Here is a 14060-nt window from a genome sequence, read left to right as displayed (position 1 = left end):
AATTTACTTCTCATGATTCTGGAGGCTATGAAGTCAAAGGAGCCAGAGGTTTCATGTCAGATAATAGCCTGGTCTCTAGTCTCCAAAATCTCTTCTAGTTTGAAGGGCAAAGCAAGTAGCGGATTCAGAAGGAAACTCAGTTTCATCCTCCCAAGAGCCAGCCTCTCTGGTAAATTTCTGTGTCCCTCAGTTTGTGCATCTGGAGACTTGCTTTAAGTGGTGTTTAGAACTGAAACCTTCCTTAAAATAAATAGTAGAAGGAGACATACAGAGTCAGTCCCCAGCAAAGACCAGAAACCTTAAGATTTGAAAGAAAAGTCCGTTACTCTCCAGTTGATGAGCATGCTCAGTTATAGAAAAAAGCCTATCCTGGGTAAGCCATCTACTATCCTGGGCTACAGTTAATATCTCAGAAGATAGAGGCATGAGACTGAAGTGGAGCAGGGTCACTCCAGTAGATAGGGAAAGTAGAAAGGAGAGATGCTGAGAGGTGGGTGACAAAGCTCAGGGTTTCCACAGTGTGGTTCCTAACCGAAGGACTACTGGCCCCTGCATGAAGTCCTCTAGCTCAAGCTCTGAGATGAACATAAAGACTGGGCACAGTGGCGCACACCTATAAAACCAGCATTTGGGAGATAGGGATAGGCAAATCTCTGTGCGTTCCAGGTCAGCTGAGGCCATACAGTAAGAACCCGTTTCAAAAAACAGAAACACAGAACCTAGCATATAAGCATACTTATAAGGATGAACCAGAATGGTCACAAGTTCAAGGCCAGCCTAGGGGACATACAGAACCTTGTGTCAAAAAACAAACAAACAAACCAACCAACCAAACAATAAATAAAGGCTGGGGTGTAGCTTAGTACCAAAGAACATGCCTAGAGTGTATGTGCGAGACTAGGCACAGTCTCCAGCACAACAAGAAGATGCTGTGAGAAACGAATGTGTCTTGATTCTGTTGGTGTCTAGGAAGTCTTGGTCCTAAAGAGAATATAGCTGTTAACCCAAGGTGTTAGTACCAGATCAGAACTGACCACAGCTCTGAAGCCTATGCCACTCTCTAGCCCGCTGTGAGCAGCTCCACAGCTCCTGTCTGTATCTGTATTCCAGGGCTCTCCGGCCACCAGGCTGGCTCCCTCAGTGGCACTGCGGGGTCCGAGTAGTCTCGAGTCGGAAGCTGGTTGGGTTCATCAGTGCCATCCCAGCAAACATCCACATCTATGACACGTAAGCACCAGCCCTTGTTGCCACCATCTTACCGGTTTTGGAAGAGGAAGGCTACATGGTCACCTGTGAGAGGAAGGTGGTGGGGCCCATGGAGTGGAGGCGTCGTCTGAGTGCTGGGAATGAAGCTCGTCCTGGGAACCACGTGTTTTGACATACGTGGTGGCTTACTCCTTTAATCCCAGCACATGGTGGCAGAGGCAGGTGGATCTCTGTGTTCAAGGCCAGCCAAGGCTACATAGTGAGACTGTCTCTAAGTTGTAGCCGGTAGCCTTGGGACCTATAGTGAGGCCATCCACTTCTGCATTCCTGCCCCAGTTACACAGTGACACATTGAGCAGCTTCAGAAATGGGCAGGAGCCAGTGTGACCCAGATTCAGATGGTTTCACAGTAATCTGTTGCCGTCTTCTGGGTCTACAGGCTGTAAATTCATGTGGGAACCAAAATCTTAGAGAATCTGTCAGTAGTGGTACACACCTATAATCTAAGCTACGTCTTCATGGGTCAAGGCTGGCTTGAGTTACGTAGCACATTCAAGATCAACCTTGTCTCAGATCTCGATGAGCCTTGATTTACTCTGGCGTTTCTTCATTGCCTGCCTCAGGTGGGACTCCTCCAGCCCACTCACAGAGATTCCACAGGGCTGCTGGTGGTGCCCTCAGATAAAGGCATTTGAAGGCGTCCCCCTTCCGTTTTGAAGTAGAAGATGGTAGTGAGTGCGCTCCCCAGTAGTGACTTCTGAGTGGCAGCAGAGTGAGGCCCTTGCCCTGAGGCGCTGCCTACTTGTCGAGATTCCTGTTATGTTGTGTGGGAAAAGTCTTGTCAGTCAGCAGTTTGCCTCTCTTCAGAGAGAAGAAGATGGTGGAGATCAACTTCCTGTGTGTCCACAAGAAGCTGCGCTCCAAGAGGGTGGCTCCGGTTCTGATCCGAGAGATAACCCGGCGGGTCCACCTGGAGGGCATTTTCCAAGCTGTTTACACTGCCGGAGTGGTATTGCCAAAGCCTGTTGGCACCTGCAGGTAAACGTTTTTTCCTGCAGGTCTTGGGAATGCAGGTGCCTGGCTCTGCTGAGGACTGAGACACAGCATTGCCCTTCTCTGGGCCAGTTTTGTGGGGGCTGGGTGGCTAGAAGAGCCAGGTGGAGAACATTTGGGAATGTAGGGAGAATATGGTTCAGGGAGTGGAAAGAACGATTAGACGTTGTCAAATCGGGATTGCCACCAGTTAGAGTGTGTGTGTGTGGGTGGGGGGGGGGTTTAAGGATTTGACTGGGCTCCATTATGAATATGGATCGGGGGGGGGGTTGTCTGATCCCTGTGTAATCTAAGGATAACCTCCACCTTAGAAAGTTGTTGGAAATGATTGGATTATCTCTGCCTAGAGGGCTGCACAAATGGTAACTGCAGGTGAATGCAGGGGAGGGAGTAGGAGGAGAAGTGCCTGCCTCTCTTCTGGGTATGATGTCAGTCTCCTGCTGACCTGATTGCAGGAGAGAGGATTGTGCTCCCCAGGCTGATCTAACAAAGGAATGGCTTCTGAAAAGTAGGGAGAAAAGATTCTCTGATCCCCCTGGGGGAAGCTGAGCCTGTTCCTCTAGAAAGGGACTTTCTCGTGACACCTGCTGGTCATCTGGAGCTCCCCTGCCCTTGTCCTCTTAATTAGTGGGCTGGCCAAAGCCCTCTGAGACCAGGACATTTATGAACCTACAGGTACTGGCATCGGTCCCTAAATCCTCGGAAGCTGATTGAAGTGAAGTTCTCCCACCTGAGCAGGAATATGACTATGCAGCGCACCATGAAGCTCTACCGACTGCCAGAGGCCAGTGGTGCTCTAGGGTGGTGGGCAGGAGCGGTGACATGGGGGAGGGTTCCACTTACCAGCCCCCAGTCTCCAGGCACTTGTGTCTTACTGTCTACAAAGGTTTATTTTTGCTTTCTATTCTCGGCTCTCCTGAGTCTTTGCCCAGCTTAGTATCCCTGCTATCTGCTGACAGGCTCAAAGAATACCACTTCCTTGTAATGTTAGCCTAAGTGAGGCATGAATAGAAAATGGATCCCTTCACTGACCATCATCTCTGTCTCACATAGTCTAGAGACTAGTGTGGGTAAGCTCTCAGATGACAGAGCTTGTGAGAGAAGCTAGATTTATAACCCTTCCCCTATACCCAGAATTGGCCCTGAGGACTGGACAGCCTGGAGTAACCAGATCTTCAATTCTAGATCTCAGTTTGCCTACTTTCCCCGCCAAGTGTCCTGTTCTCCAGCCTTGCCTGCCTTCAGGATGCTGAGCCATGAACTCTTTAATTCCCTTCAGTGGCCTCAGAGCACACCCACCAGGTGGTTGTCACTCATACCAAGTGCTTGCTGCTCCAAGGGCTGCAGCTTGGATCTTCTGATCCGCATGGACTCAGCTTGGCATGGGTGCAGTACTGGGTTGGGGTCACTGTCCTGTCTTGACAGAGTGCTGCAGCATAGTTCCATATTGCCAACGTAGGCCGGAAAGTGTGGTGCCTCCTGCTTGTGATCCCAGCACTCAGGACTAAGATCAGGAGGTAGTTCAAGGCCAGTCTTGGCTATATAACAAGTTTGAGGCCAGCCTGAGCTACATGAGACCCTGAGTTTTCAAGAGAGAGGGAGGGAGGGAGGGAGGGAGGGAAAAATAGGGGCTATGGGGATGTCTTCCCCATGTGTCACCCCATCACCTCTCCCTGCATTCCATGTAGAGAGCCACCTTCAGGTGCTTTGAGATCCAAAAGAATGTCTAGATCTTCCTGTATTTGGGTGAGAACCCAGTGTGGGAGTATTTCAGGATTAGAGAGGTCACCGTGGGGACTGCCATGATGTAAGTAAGCAGCCCCAAGAGAGAGATCTAGGGAGTCAGAGGCTAGAGGTCCACGCTGAAGTTTTATGCATGTGCATCTGTATGTATGAGCTGTTCCAGGGTCATTCTCTGACTTTAGCCTGTCTTTAGCCTTGCTTTGATGTAGGGTCTCTACTGTTCTTCTGTGTGCATCAGGCTAGCTAGCCCAAGTTATTCTACACACTCTACTGTCTCTGCCTCTCTTGTAGGAGTACTAGGATTACAGGTGCTTACACTGATAAGTCTGGCTTTTACATGGATTGTAGGGATTTGAACTCAGGTCCTTACACTTAACAGTAAGCGCTTTTACCCACTGAGCCATCTCTCCAGCTCCACACTAAAGACAGGCGTTTATCATCTGGGACTCTGCTGTTTACAACTTGGACCAGCCCTTATGTGTACTAATCCTCTGGAGATAGTCTGTTAGTCCTAATATCTGTTAGTCCTAATATGTGTTCCATAGGATCATGTGGTTTCCTTCCACTGAATACTTTTGGTAGCTACAATGGCCAGTTGGCCCTAGGGTAGCAGTTTATATGGTTTGTGGAGAGAGGCCCAAGGGAGGGCAGGGAGGCCTGGACTATCTTAAGATAGACTAGAACCATGTGGGTAAGAAATGGATACCACAGCCTCTGCCCTACCAAGAAGTGGGGCCAGCAGACCCCAGAGGCAGGCTGAGTCTGGATGCCCAGAGGGCTCAGGCTGATGCTGAGGCTGCCTTGGGTTTCTCTCAAGGGCCTCTGTGGGTGGGTCCAGGATGATTGGCTCTGAGACCATCTTTTCTGTCCTTCCAGACTCCCAAGACAGCTGGGCTACGACCAATGGAAAAGAAGGACATTCCAGTAGTGCACCAGCTGCTCAGCAGGTACCTGAAGCAGTTTCACCTCACCCCTGTCATGAACCAGGAGGAGGTGGAGCACTGGTTCTACCCCCAGGAGAACATCATTGACACATTTGTGGTAGAGGTGAGTAGCCATCCACTTCCAGACAACAGCGAGGTTTGCAGAGAGCTGGGATTACCCTGCTAGGCTTCCAGAAGTCTCTGGCTCTCAACAAATCGTGGTCATGGTTTGCATTTGTTAAAAAGTTATCTTGTACTCCCAACCCTGCTCAGTACAGAAATAGCACTGCACCCCTCAATCAGGTGAGCCTCCGCCTCTCTTCTTGTCTCACCTCAGCCTAGTGTGATCTAGACACCAAAGTCTGAGGATGAGAGCCACATGAAGACATCCCTGGCCAAGCCCAGCAGGGTAGCAGCCTACAGTCCAGCCTGGCTGTTGTAGCAGAAGACTGTCTATATAAACTGTATCTGAACTGTTAAGCCTTAACTACTCTATTTGAATATTGTAGAGAGCACTTAACATAACAATTAGATCGTAATCTAATATAGCCATGAGTTTACTATTTGGTCCTTAACTTGCCTTGCTTAGTTATCCTAAACAGTTTGTAATAGCAGTTATTATAAGGACTGGGTCTAAGCCTTGTATTCTTAAAAGTGTTACATAGGCACAGTGCCTATCTAAGAGTAACAACATTAGTTTCAAGTTTTGTATCACTATAAGAAATTTATACGGGGGCTGGAGAGATGGCTCAGCAGTTAAGAGCATTGACTGCTCTTCCAGAGGTCCTGAGTTAAACCCCCAGCAACCACATGGTGGTTCAAACCATCTGTAATGAGATCTGATGCTCTCTTCTGGTATGTGTCTGAAGACAGCTACAGTATACACATATAAATAAAAATAAATAAATAATATTTAAAATAAAAGAAATTTATACCAATGAAAACCTTAAATCTGCATCAATCATAAATTCTGTACCAATGTAAACCTATACCTTCAATTTTTATCAATTATAAAGATTTCTACCAATGTAAGATTGTGGCTATATAATGCTTTACTTAAGAATAAATAGTAATCCATCCCATCTATTTCCTCCCTGTTCAAAATTATGACCATTTCCAAATTATCCCTTAAGATGATAAACTATCTATAATTTATAAAATAACCATAACCAGACACCCAAACCCAAGGGATAAGGATGAAGACTCTCCACAACTTCCTGCTGAATAGGGGTGACGGAAAATTTGTAAAGGGGTGAGGAGAGGCAGGAAAATTAGAAAAATTGTTTAGACTTAAGAAAGCTAGCTTCAGCTTCTGTTATCCAGTCTCTCTGTACTTAGAAGGCTCAGGGCTGGGACTGAAGTTATGACTGGATCTGTCTTTCGAAAGCCTGGATGTACCAAGTCCATCAGGAATCAGCAATTCCTGAACCTGAAGCAGGGAGCTGGAGCAGCATCAGGAAGCAGGGAGCTGGAGCAGCATCAGGAAGCAGGGAGCTGGAGCAGCATCAGGAAGCAGGGAGCTGGAGCAGCAGGTCCTTTCAGTGTCCCTGTGGATGAATCTTGTCAGAGCTGCAAATTCTGCAACATAGGAATCTTATGACCAAAATTTTAGTACTATCAAGATATTTGTATGGATTATGCAAGATGCACAGATCAGTTAAGGATGAGTTTTGTTCCTTATGTGAGCAAGTGAAAGACAACTATTTTTTATGAATTGATTTGGTCAATAACCTATTATAATAATACATCTTCATTTATGCCATGTGAAGGATGGCACGATGAATCTTAAGGATTCCACAACCAACAAGATTTATTATCTAATTTTAGCTGAAGCTTTGGCTAGAGACATTTTTATGTCTAAGCCAAGTTACTTGGCTGTTTCCATGTTGAGGAATCAGCAGATCATGTTACCTGTCTTGTTTGATTTTCTCGAATTTTTCTTTTCTGTAGCCAAGATCTTCAAGGGGTCTTCCCCTCTCGCATCTGATCCATATCACTCTGGAAGGGGTCCAAAGCCTCTCCTCCTTTCCTGCCAACATAAATATAGAGCCTCTCTCCCAAAATAGCATTCCCTTGGTCCAGTAACTGGACATTATTAAAGGTATAGACTGAATTAATTTAATAGCTTGACCTCTCTTCCCGAGGAATTTTAATATAAATACAAAACTCATAACCATACTTATTTTGATAATTAAAACAATTCAAAGTAATTAAATCAATCTAAACAAATATTATCTGTTGAGATAGTGTTCCCCCAGTATCTCCTGCCCTGACCTACATGAGATCAAGGCCTAAGCTGTTTATTCATCTGTATACTTAAATCCTCCCTTCTATTTACTGTATAAGCCTATTTCCAGACTCTAAATTTGACACAACAGGCTAAGCAGTCCCAGAAATCCCATGTAGACCATGTTCAGAGATCTCAAGTATTTACCCTGGCAAGACTTTTTCAATTTTTCTTTAAGGCACTTTTTAAAATTCTTTCTATTCTCTCTATCTCAGTGCCTTTGATTCCTACATTTTAGATCAAAAGCCTGGATTTCTTTATTCTGTGTATACTTAAAAACAGTTAAAACAATTACCATTATACTCCTTTCTATCCTTTAAAACAATTAAATCAAATTTTATTCATCTCTGTTCTCTTTATCTGATTGTGAGAGACATGTAGCTTCTCCCATTTGTCTCTGCCTGACTGTCAAACACCCTGTCTCTTTGCATAGCAGGGGCTCCCTGTGCCTCTGAGACCAAACTCTTTGTAGTATTTCTGAACCATGGGAAGAAATTTCCATGTGGCTCGGGCAAAATCTGTAGCCTGCTAAGAAGCCAATTCTCCCTAACTCCTAATCTTATATCATGGTACGTGTGTATTCTGTTTGAGAATCTCTAATGAATTTCTAATAGTGGGTACAAGCCTATAATATGTTGAGCGCCATTTGTAGCAGTGAATCGTTACACAGCTCTGTGCTCCCAGCAGGAGCATACGGCTCTGCACCCACCCAAGAGCTCTGGATTCATGAATTAAAGATACACACACACACACACACACACACACACACACACACACGCAGTGTTATTATTAATATGTCTTACTAGCTCAGTGCGTGGCCTTCTCACTAACTCCATGTGGCTAACACACTTTCCTCTCCAATATTCCTGTGTTAACACCCTTTAAGATCTATATTTTATCTCTGCTACCTCAGACCCAATCGGGGGAGTTTCCCGGATTCTTACATGTCGGTGGACTCTTAAATCTGACCTCTCTGCTTCCCTGTCATGGCAGTTCTGGTCCTTCTCTCCTCTGTGTCTTTCCTGGGAATCCTAAAAAGTCCTGCCTCTGTCCTTCTGCCTAGCCATTGGCTGCTGGCTCTTTATTGGTCAGTCAAAAATCAACTGGGGACAGGGGCCCTCAGTGTCTGGACACATAGATTTTGAGAGCTGAATTAAGACACGGCATTAGAACCAATCCCCAAGAGGCGGTCCTCAAGAGCCCTTAGCTGGTGTGCTTCCTCTTGCTCATACCCTGTTCCAGTTTCCACACATGGCTGCCTGAGGATGGTGTGAGTGTAGCATGGTCTCTGGGCTGCCTGTTCCTTTGCATGTGTGACACCACCTATTTATTTACTCTTCCCTTCAGAATGCCAACGGTGAGGTGACTGATTTCCTGAGCTTTTACACACTTCCCTCCACCATCATGAACCATCCAACCCACAAGAGTCTGAAAGCTGCGTACTCCTTCTACAACGTCCACACACAGACCCCTCTTCTAGACCTTATGAGCGACGCCCTTGTTCTAGCCAAAATGGTGAGAGCAGACCAGGCAGTCTTGGGAGACTCGAAGTGGGGGCTTTGTAGTAGCAGCAAGCACAGCTCAGGAGGTAGCTGCCCGGAGGGTGGGAGGCCTTAAGCTTCTTCAGTTTCCAGCTCTCAGGCAAGGCCCCAGCCATTTTCACCACAAACTCTGGTCTAGAAGAGGGCCAGGAGTCACTGCACTTCTTGGTTGGGGCCTGACTGGCTGGCCAGTCTCAGGGTTAGGGTTCTTTGGCTTTCTGAGCATGGGAGGGAGCCTGGGGCCTGCTCTAGTGAAGGAATGGACTGGCTAACTCCAGTAGACAGGCATAGGTGGTAGGTCTGTCTGTTGTCCTTCTGTACCCAGGCCAACCTCTAGGCAGGCTAGTCCTTCTCCATGAGAACTTCAGATCAGTTTGGTGAGATTTTAGAAGTGTCCTTCACAGCCTCAGGCAGTCTGCCAAGCCTGTGCAGACTGGGAACCTGGAGTTAAGTGACTAGAGCTAGGAAGCTGTTAGGAGCTGACCTCGGAATGGCCTCCAGTTTTTGTCCACTCACGGAGACACTGAGGAGAGGCCAGGCTGTGGGTGGCCTGAGGACGGTCTTGGGCGTATTGGAGAGTCAGCACTAACCAGAGTTTGCTAACCAGGATGTAGCCGGGACCTCTGAAGGAGACTTGCCCTATGGCTGCCTGTAGGACAACAGGGGAAGGAAGGTAAAGCAGCCTTCCTGCCCTTACCTGTTGCGATTTCCCCCGCTACCCTGCAGAAGGGGTTCGACGTATTCAATGCACTGGATCTCATGGAGAACAAAACATTCCTGGAGAAACTCAAGTTCGGCATAGGGGACGGCAACCTGCAGTATTACCTGTACAATTGGAAATGCCCAAGCATGGGGGCCGAGAAGGTATGTGTGTGTCACAGCCAGAGGCTGAGCTGCTAGTCAGGGAGCTAATGGCTCCAGCTAAAACAGCAGAGAGGCATTGATTCAGTCCAGGCCCTCAGCAGTTGGTGCTTAGGCCTGAAAAGTTTGTTTCATCTGAGGGCCAGACCAACAGGTGGACAGTCCAGTTCTTGTCTGTCAGAGCAGGGCATTCTACATTGTTGTTTTAACTTTTAGTACTTCTGAAGCTTGGACATACAGCCTCACATATGCTAGGTAACTGTGTACCTTGAAATGTAAAATGTATGTATGTCTGTGTGTGTGTGTGTGTGTGTGTGTGTGTGTGTGTGTGTGTGTACACACATGTGCGCGTGCACACACACATTAATTCCAGCCATAGTCTCACTATGTAGCCTAGAACTTGCCATGTAGAGAAAGATTGGCCTGGAACTCTAGATCTAGCTACCTCTGCCTCCCAAATACTGGGACTGAAGGCATGCCTCCAGACATTTCTTTTTTGGATTCAGGATCTCAGTCATTCAGGCTGGCTCAATCTGTAGCCCAAGCAGGCTTTGAACTTAAGATCCTTCTGGCTCTGCCTCCTCAGTAGCTGGAAGCCCAGACCTGCACCATCAGGCACACGGTTTTGAAGGACTCAGGAGTTACCCATGAGGTTAGGGTCTGTAGATCTGCCTTTCCTATCTGTCCTAGGCTGCTTCTCTTGTCTCAGTGTGGCCCTTTCTTACCCTCCCCCCACCTCAGGGCAGTCGGGCAGGGCCACAGTCAGTGTCTATGGAGCGCTGACCGTGACGGCTTGGAAGCCTTGGGCCCGGTGTTCTTCAGGATGCCACCGCTGCTCCCCTTGAAGGAAATAGAACCTAGCAAAGGCTGGGTGAGGGGCCCGGGCTCAGCATCTGCTCTCCCACCACAGACATTTCCTCTGGTTTCAGTGGGCCTGAGCCACATGCCTGGGGAGGCAGGAAAATCCTGCATATTGTCAACTCAGTGTGACCTTTCCCCATCACTCTCCTAGGTTGGGTTGGTGTTACAGTAACCAGTTGCCAGTGAGATTCTGGATAAAGCCACTGAGAATCCAAACCAGGAAACGGAACCCTTCCACTTGTTGGTCCAACTTTCACAGATGTGAGATCTCTGGCAAGCAGAACAGAACTGAACCGGCTTTACCAAACCGCCAGTGAACTTGACAATTATATCGCGATGGTGTAGGCTGCGTGATGTCACCTTTAGCCATGTTTCTGGTCTCCCTGTTTTCAATGAATTAACTCGCTCACGCAGCCGTGATCAAGGGAATGTAACTGCTGAAACCTAGCTCGTGATTGGCATATTATGGAGTTAACGGGTGAATAATAAAAGTATATATATTATATATATATATAAATATTCTAAATATCTTTCATGTTCCAAATGTACAAGGATGTTTGGTCTCTAACAAGAAAGAAGCTGAATCCAGTCATTCTTTAAAATGAGAGCCCAAGGACAGCGTCAGACAGATGTGCATTGTACAATTATTGTTCAGAAGTGGTGGCTGTTGTCAGCAGGAGCAGGAGAAAGAGGATCTGGGGAGTCTCACCTAGTTTCCCTTTGGAATTGGCTGCTCTGCAGGCTTTGAACAAAGAGGTAAGGTAGAGGGGCTGCCAGCTCAGGAGAGGGCTCGGATCTCCAGGATGGCAGGACAAGCTTCTAGGGTGGAACTGGCCATGGGCAGATACCAGACTACTGCATTTCGAGACCAGGAAGTGGTGACAATCATTGGAGTAGATTCATTAATCAAGTCCCTCTTCCATCTCCTGGGTCTTGTCCCAGAGGACACCATCCTACCAAGTGATTTTAAAAGGCTTCTGAGCTGGCTCGTGCCAACCATACATGTGTGTGTTTTCTGAGAGACTTTATCCTCACTGCCTAGGATGATTAGCATTTTGAAAGGGACTTTGGGCCTTGTAGTATCTGGGACCTTGAGACCACATCAACACAAGCTCTGTCTAAGGCATATTAGAGCAAAGAGGGAGTGAGTTCCCAGGGAGGCTGAGCGGTCGTGGTGTCGTGGTGTGGTGATGCCCAGGCCCTTTAATCCCAGCCCCTGCCTGTGCCTTCCAACCCGTCAGCCATCTTGTGTGCTCCTTTGTCTCCTTCCTAGAGTGTGCAGCCCACAGTGGCCACGAGAAACAGTGACCAGAGATGATCTAGACTCGGCGGCGTTACCAGTGTCTGGGTCTGATTATCACTGGTGCTGTTGTGGGCTTTGTGGTGGTAGTGATGGTTATTGATGCTGCCAGTTTTTCCAGAAGTAGTCAAGCTCCTGATCACATGGCTGCCTGTGTGGGCATTCTTGAGCGGTGTTGAGCCAAGTGGCCCGGGAGAATTGGGCTAAACGGTTAGCACACCACACCCAGCCTCCTTGTGCTCTAGGAGAAAGCTCCACGTGACACGTAGTGGGGAATTTCTTTGCTGTTTCACCTCTTGGCATCTTGGGGGTCAGGAGCACCTTATAGGGAAAAGAAGCCTTAGCCACTAGCCAGGTTCAGCCTTGTCCCCTGAACTGTGAGCTGTCCTACAGGTGAGCAGGGGTTTGAGTCACGCTGTAGCGTCTGGTGCTGGGCTGCAGAAGCCAATGCTGCATTGCCTCAGCTGAAGGGAACTGTGCTGGGGACGCATCCCGCTGTGGAGACTGCCGCTGGAGACGGAAGCTCTGCTTGGAAGATTCTCCTCAGAGGCTTCTAGGGACCTTCCTTCCCTTCATGTCCTGTGCTGCAAACTGCAAGAGCCAGCGAAGGTGGCTGACTTGTGACTCCAGATACTCAGACCAAAGAAGCTGTTGTTATTGGCAAAATGTGCACTGAGTTCTACAGAAGGGAGGGGTCCGAGGCGGGGCTCCCCTCAGCCTCTGTCATCAGACACTGCCCTAAGTGCCCAAGTGGGCTCACCCTGCCCACACTTTAAAGAACAGAGTACTCCAGTCTTTCCTTCTTGGGCAGGCCTGGAATGTGGAAAGCCCTCCTGTCTTATGCTCTCAGCTGTGGGCCAGCCCTCAGCTCAGACTGCTTCTGAGGTTTGGGGAACACAAATCTCTGGCGTGAGCTTTGGTTTCATTGACCCTGGTCATGGAACAAAAACAGTGAACCCCAGGGGATGCTCTGGAAGATCTGCTGGCATGGACTCTGTCCCCAAAACCAGGTGGCTTGCTCTGCTTCTGCCGCTGCCTTGAGATGGGCGCCCTGCCCAGGTCTGCAGGAGTTGGCTCAGGGGTTGTTTTTAAGTCTTGTTTTTATCCAAACTGTTCTGGTGTCTTCATTCAACCCTCATGGGATTGGGGCTAAAGAGCACCATTTGTGGGGTTCACAGCTACTCCACAGTCTTTGATGTATGGCAGCCCTGTGACTGGCTTGGAGCAAACGAGAAGGGCCTTGGGGCAGCCTCTGTGGGCCTGAGCCTAGTCCTCTGCCGTGTCCTTTCCTTTCTTGCCTTTGGATTGACCCTCCATGCTACCATGGACACCAGTCTGTAGAAGTGAGCTGAGTAGAAAGGCCTTAACTCTGGACTGAGGTCTCATGGGCTCACTGTCCCCACTCAGGCCTGTCTCAGAAGGTGTTGGTATCTGAGGATTGGCTCACACCAAGCTCTGCTGACACTCAGTTTTTAATGGAAAATCTCAGGCCTTGCCCCTTCTTTCTGCCATTTGTTGCCAGTACTTGCTGGCGCTCTGAAGCCCAGAGGCAGGTGTCTTTGTGGTTTTGAATTGTTTCCAAAGATGGCCAGCACTAAACCAACCTGGGAGCCCAAAGGCCCTGAACAGTTTTCCTGGAGCTTCTACATCTAAAAGAGAGAGACTCTCAGGAAAGGGAGCTGGAGTATCTCTCTGGCCTTGTTCACCTGTCCTTGAACCAGAGATCTGTTGTGTTTTGCTGCAGAGTGAAGGCAGGTCTACAGACGGACTGCACCTGAGGAGATTCAGGACGGTTTTCACTGAATTAAACTGTTAACTGTGGCCATGAGGTGCTGCATCTGGGGGCGGGCGGGAGTGCTTCCCTTTTTTGTCTTGGCTTTTCTTTGGGCTGTGCTGGGGGCATTCATTGCTGGGGTGGGGGCAGAGATACCAAATGCACTGTTCCACTCCAGACATCTCACTTGTTCCTAATAAAGGAAGCCGTTCAACAGTCTGCTCTCTCCTAGTGTTCTTCTGGTCAGCAGCAGGTGGCAGTAGGGCAGGTGGCATGTCTAGGGCTCGGTTACAACAAGGTGGCAGGGAAACACCACCACCACCACCACCACCAGGCCAGCTTTGCAAGACTTACCACAGAGAAGCTGGTACTGATATTGAAGACCAGCCACATGCTAAGTAAGAACCCTGCCATCAAGCCATATGCATAGTGTGTGTGTGTGTGTGTGTGTGTGTGTGTGTGTGTGTGTGTGTGTGTGTGTGTGTGCACGTGCAACTCCTGCTTCAGCCTC

General features: G+C 48.3%; 1 protein-coding gene across 1 annotated transcript in view; it reads left to right on the top strand.

Annotated features, from left to right (window-relative positions):
- Positions 1 to 13768, top strand: part of Nmt1 (N-myristoyltransferase 1) — a 35587-nt gene extending 21819 nt beyond the window's left edge. Inside the window, exons 6-12 of the mRNA XM_034507077.2 lie at positions 1111 to 1227; positions 2074 to 2244; positions 2935 to 3043; positions 4879 to 5049; positions 8560 to 8727; positions 9480 to 9617; positions 10627 to 13768. Of these exons, the coding sequence (XP_034362968.1) occupies positions 1111 to 1227; positions 2074 to 2244; positions 2935 to 3043; positions 4879 to 5049; positions 8560 to 8727; positions 9480 to 9617; positions 10627 to 10647 (895 nt within the window). The 3' untranslated portion in view covers positions 10648 to 13768. The remainder of the gene's footprint in view (positions 1 to 1110; positions 1228 to 2073; positions 2245 to 2934; positions 3044 to 4878; positions 5050 to 8559; positions 8728 to 9479; positions 9618 to 10626) is intronic.
- The last annotated feature ends 292 nt before the right edge of the window (positions 13769 to 14060 follow it).

Source organism: Arvicanthis niloticus, chromosome 6 (assembly GCF_011762505.2).
Source record: "Arvicanthis niloticus isolate mArvNil1 chromosome 6, mArvNil1.pat.X, whole genome shotgun sequence".
NCBI lineage: Eukaryota > Metazoa > Chordata > Mammalia > Rodentia > Muridae > Arvicanthis > Arvicanthis niloticus.
The sequence above is the reverse complement of the archived record's forward strand: the minus strand, read 5'-3'. Positions and strand labels throughout refer to the sequence as shown.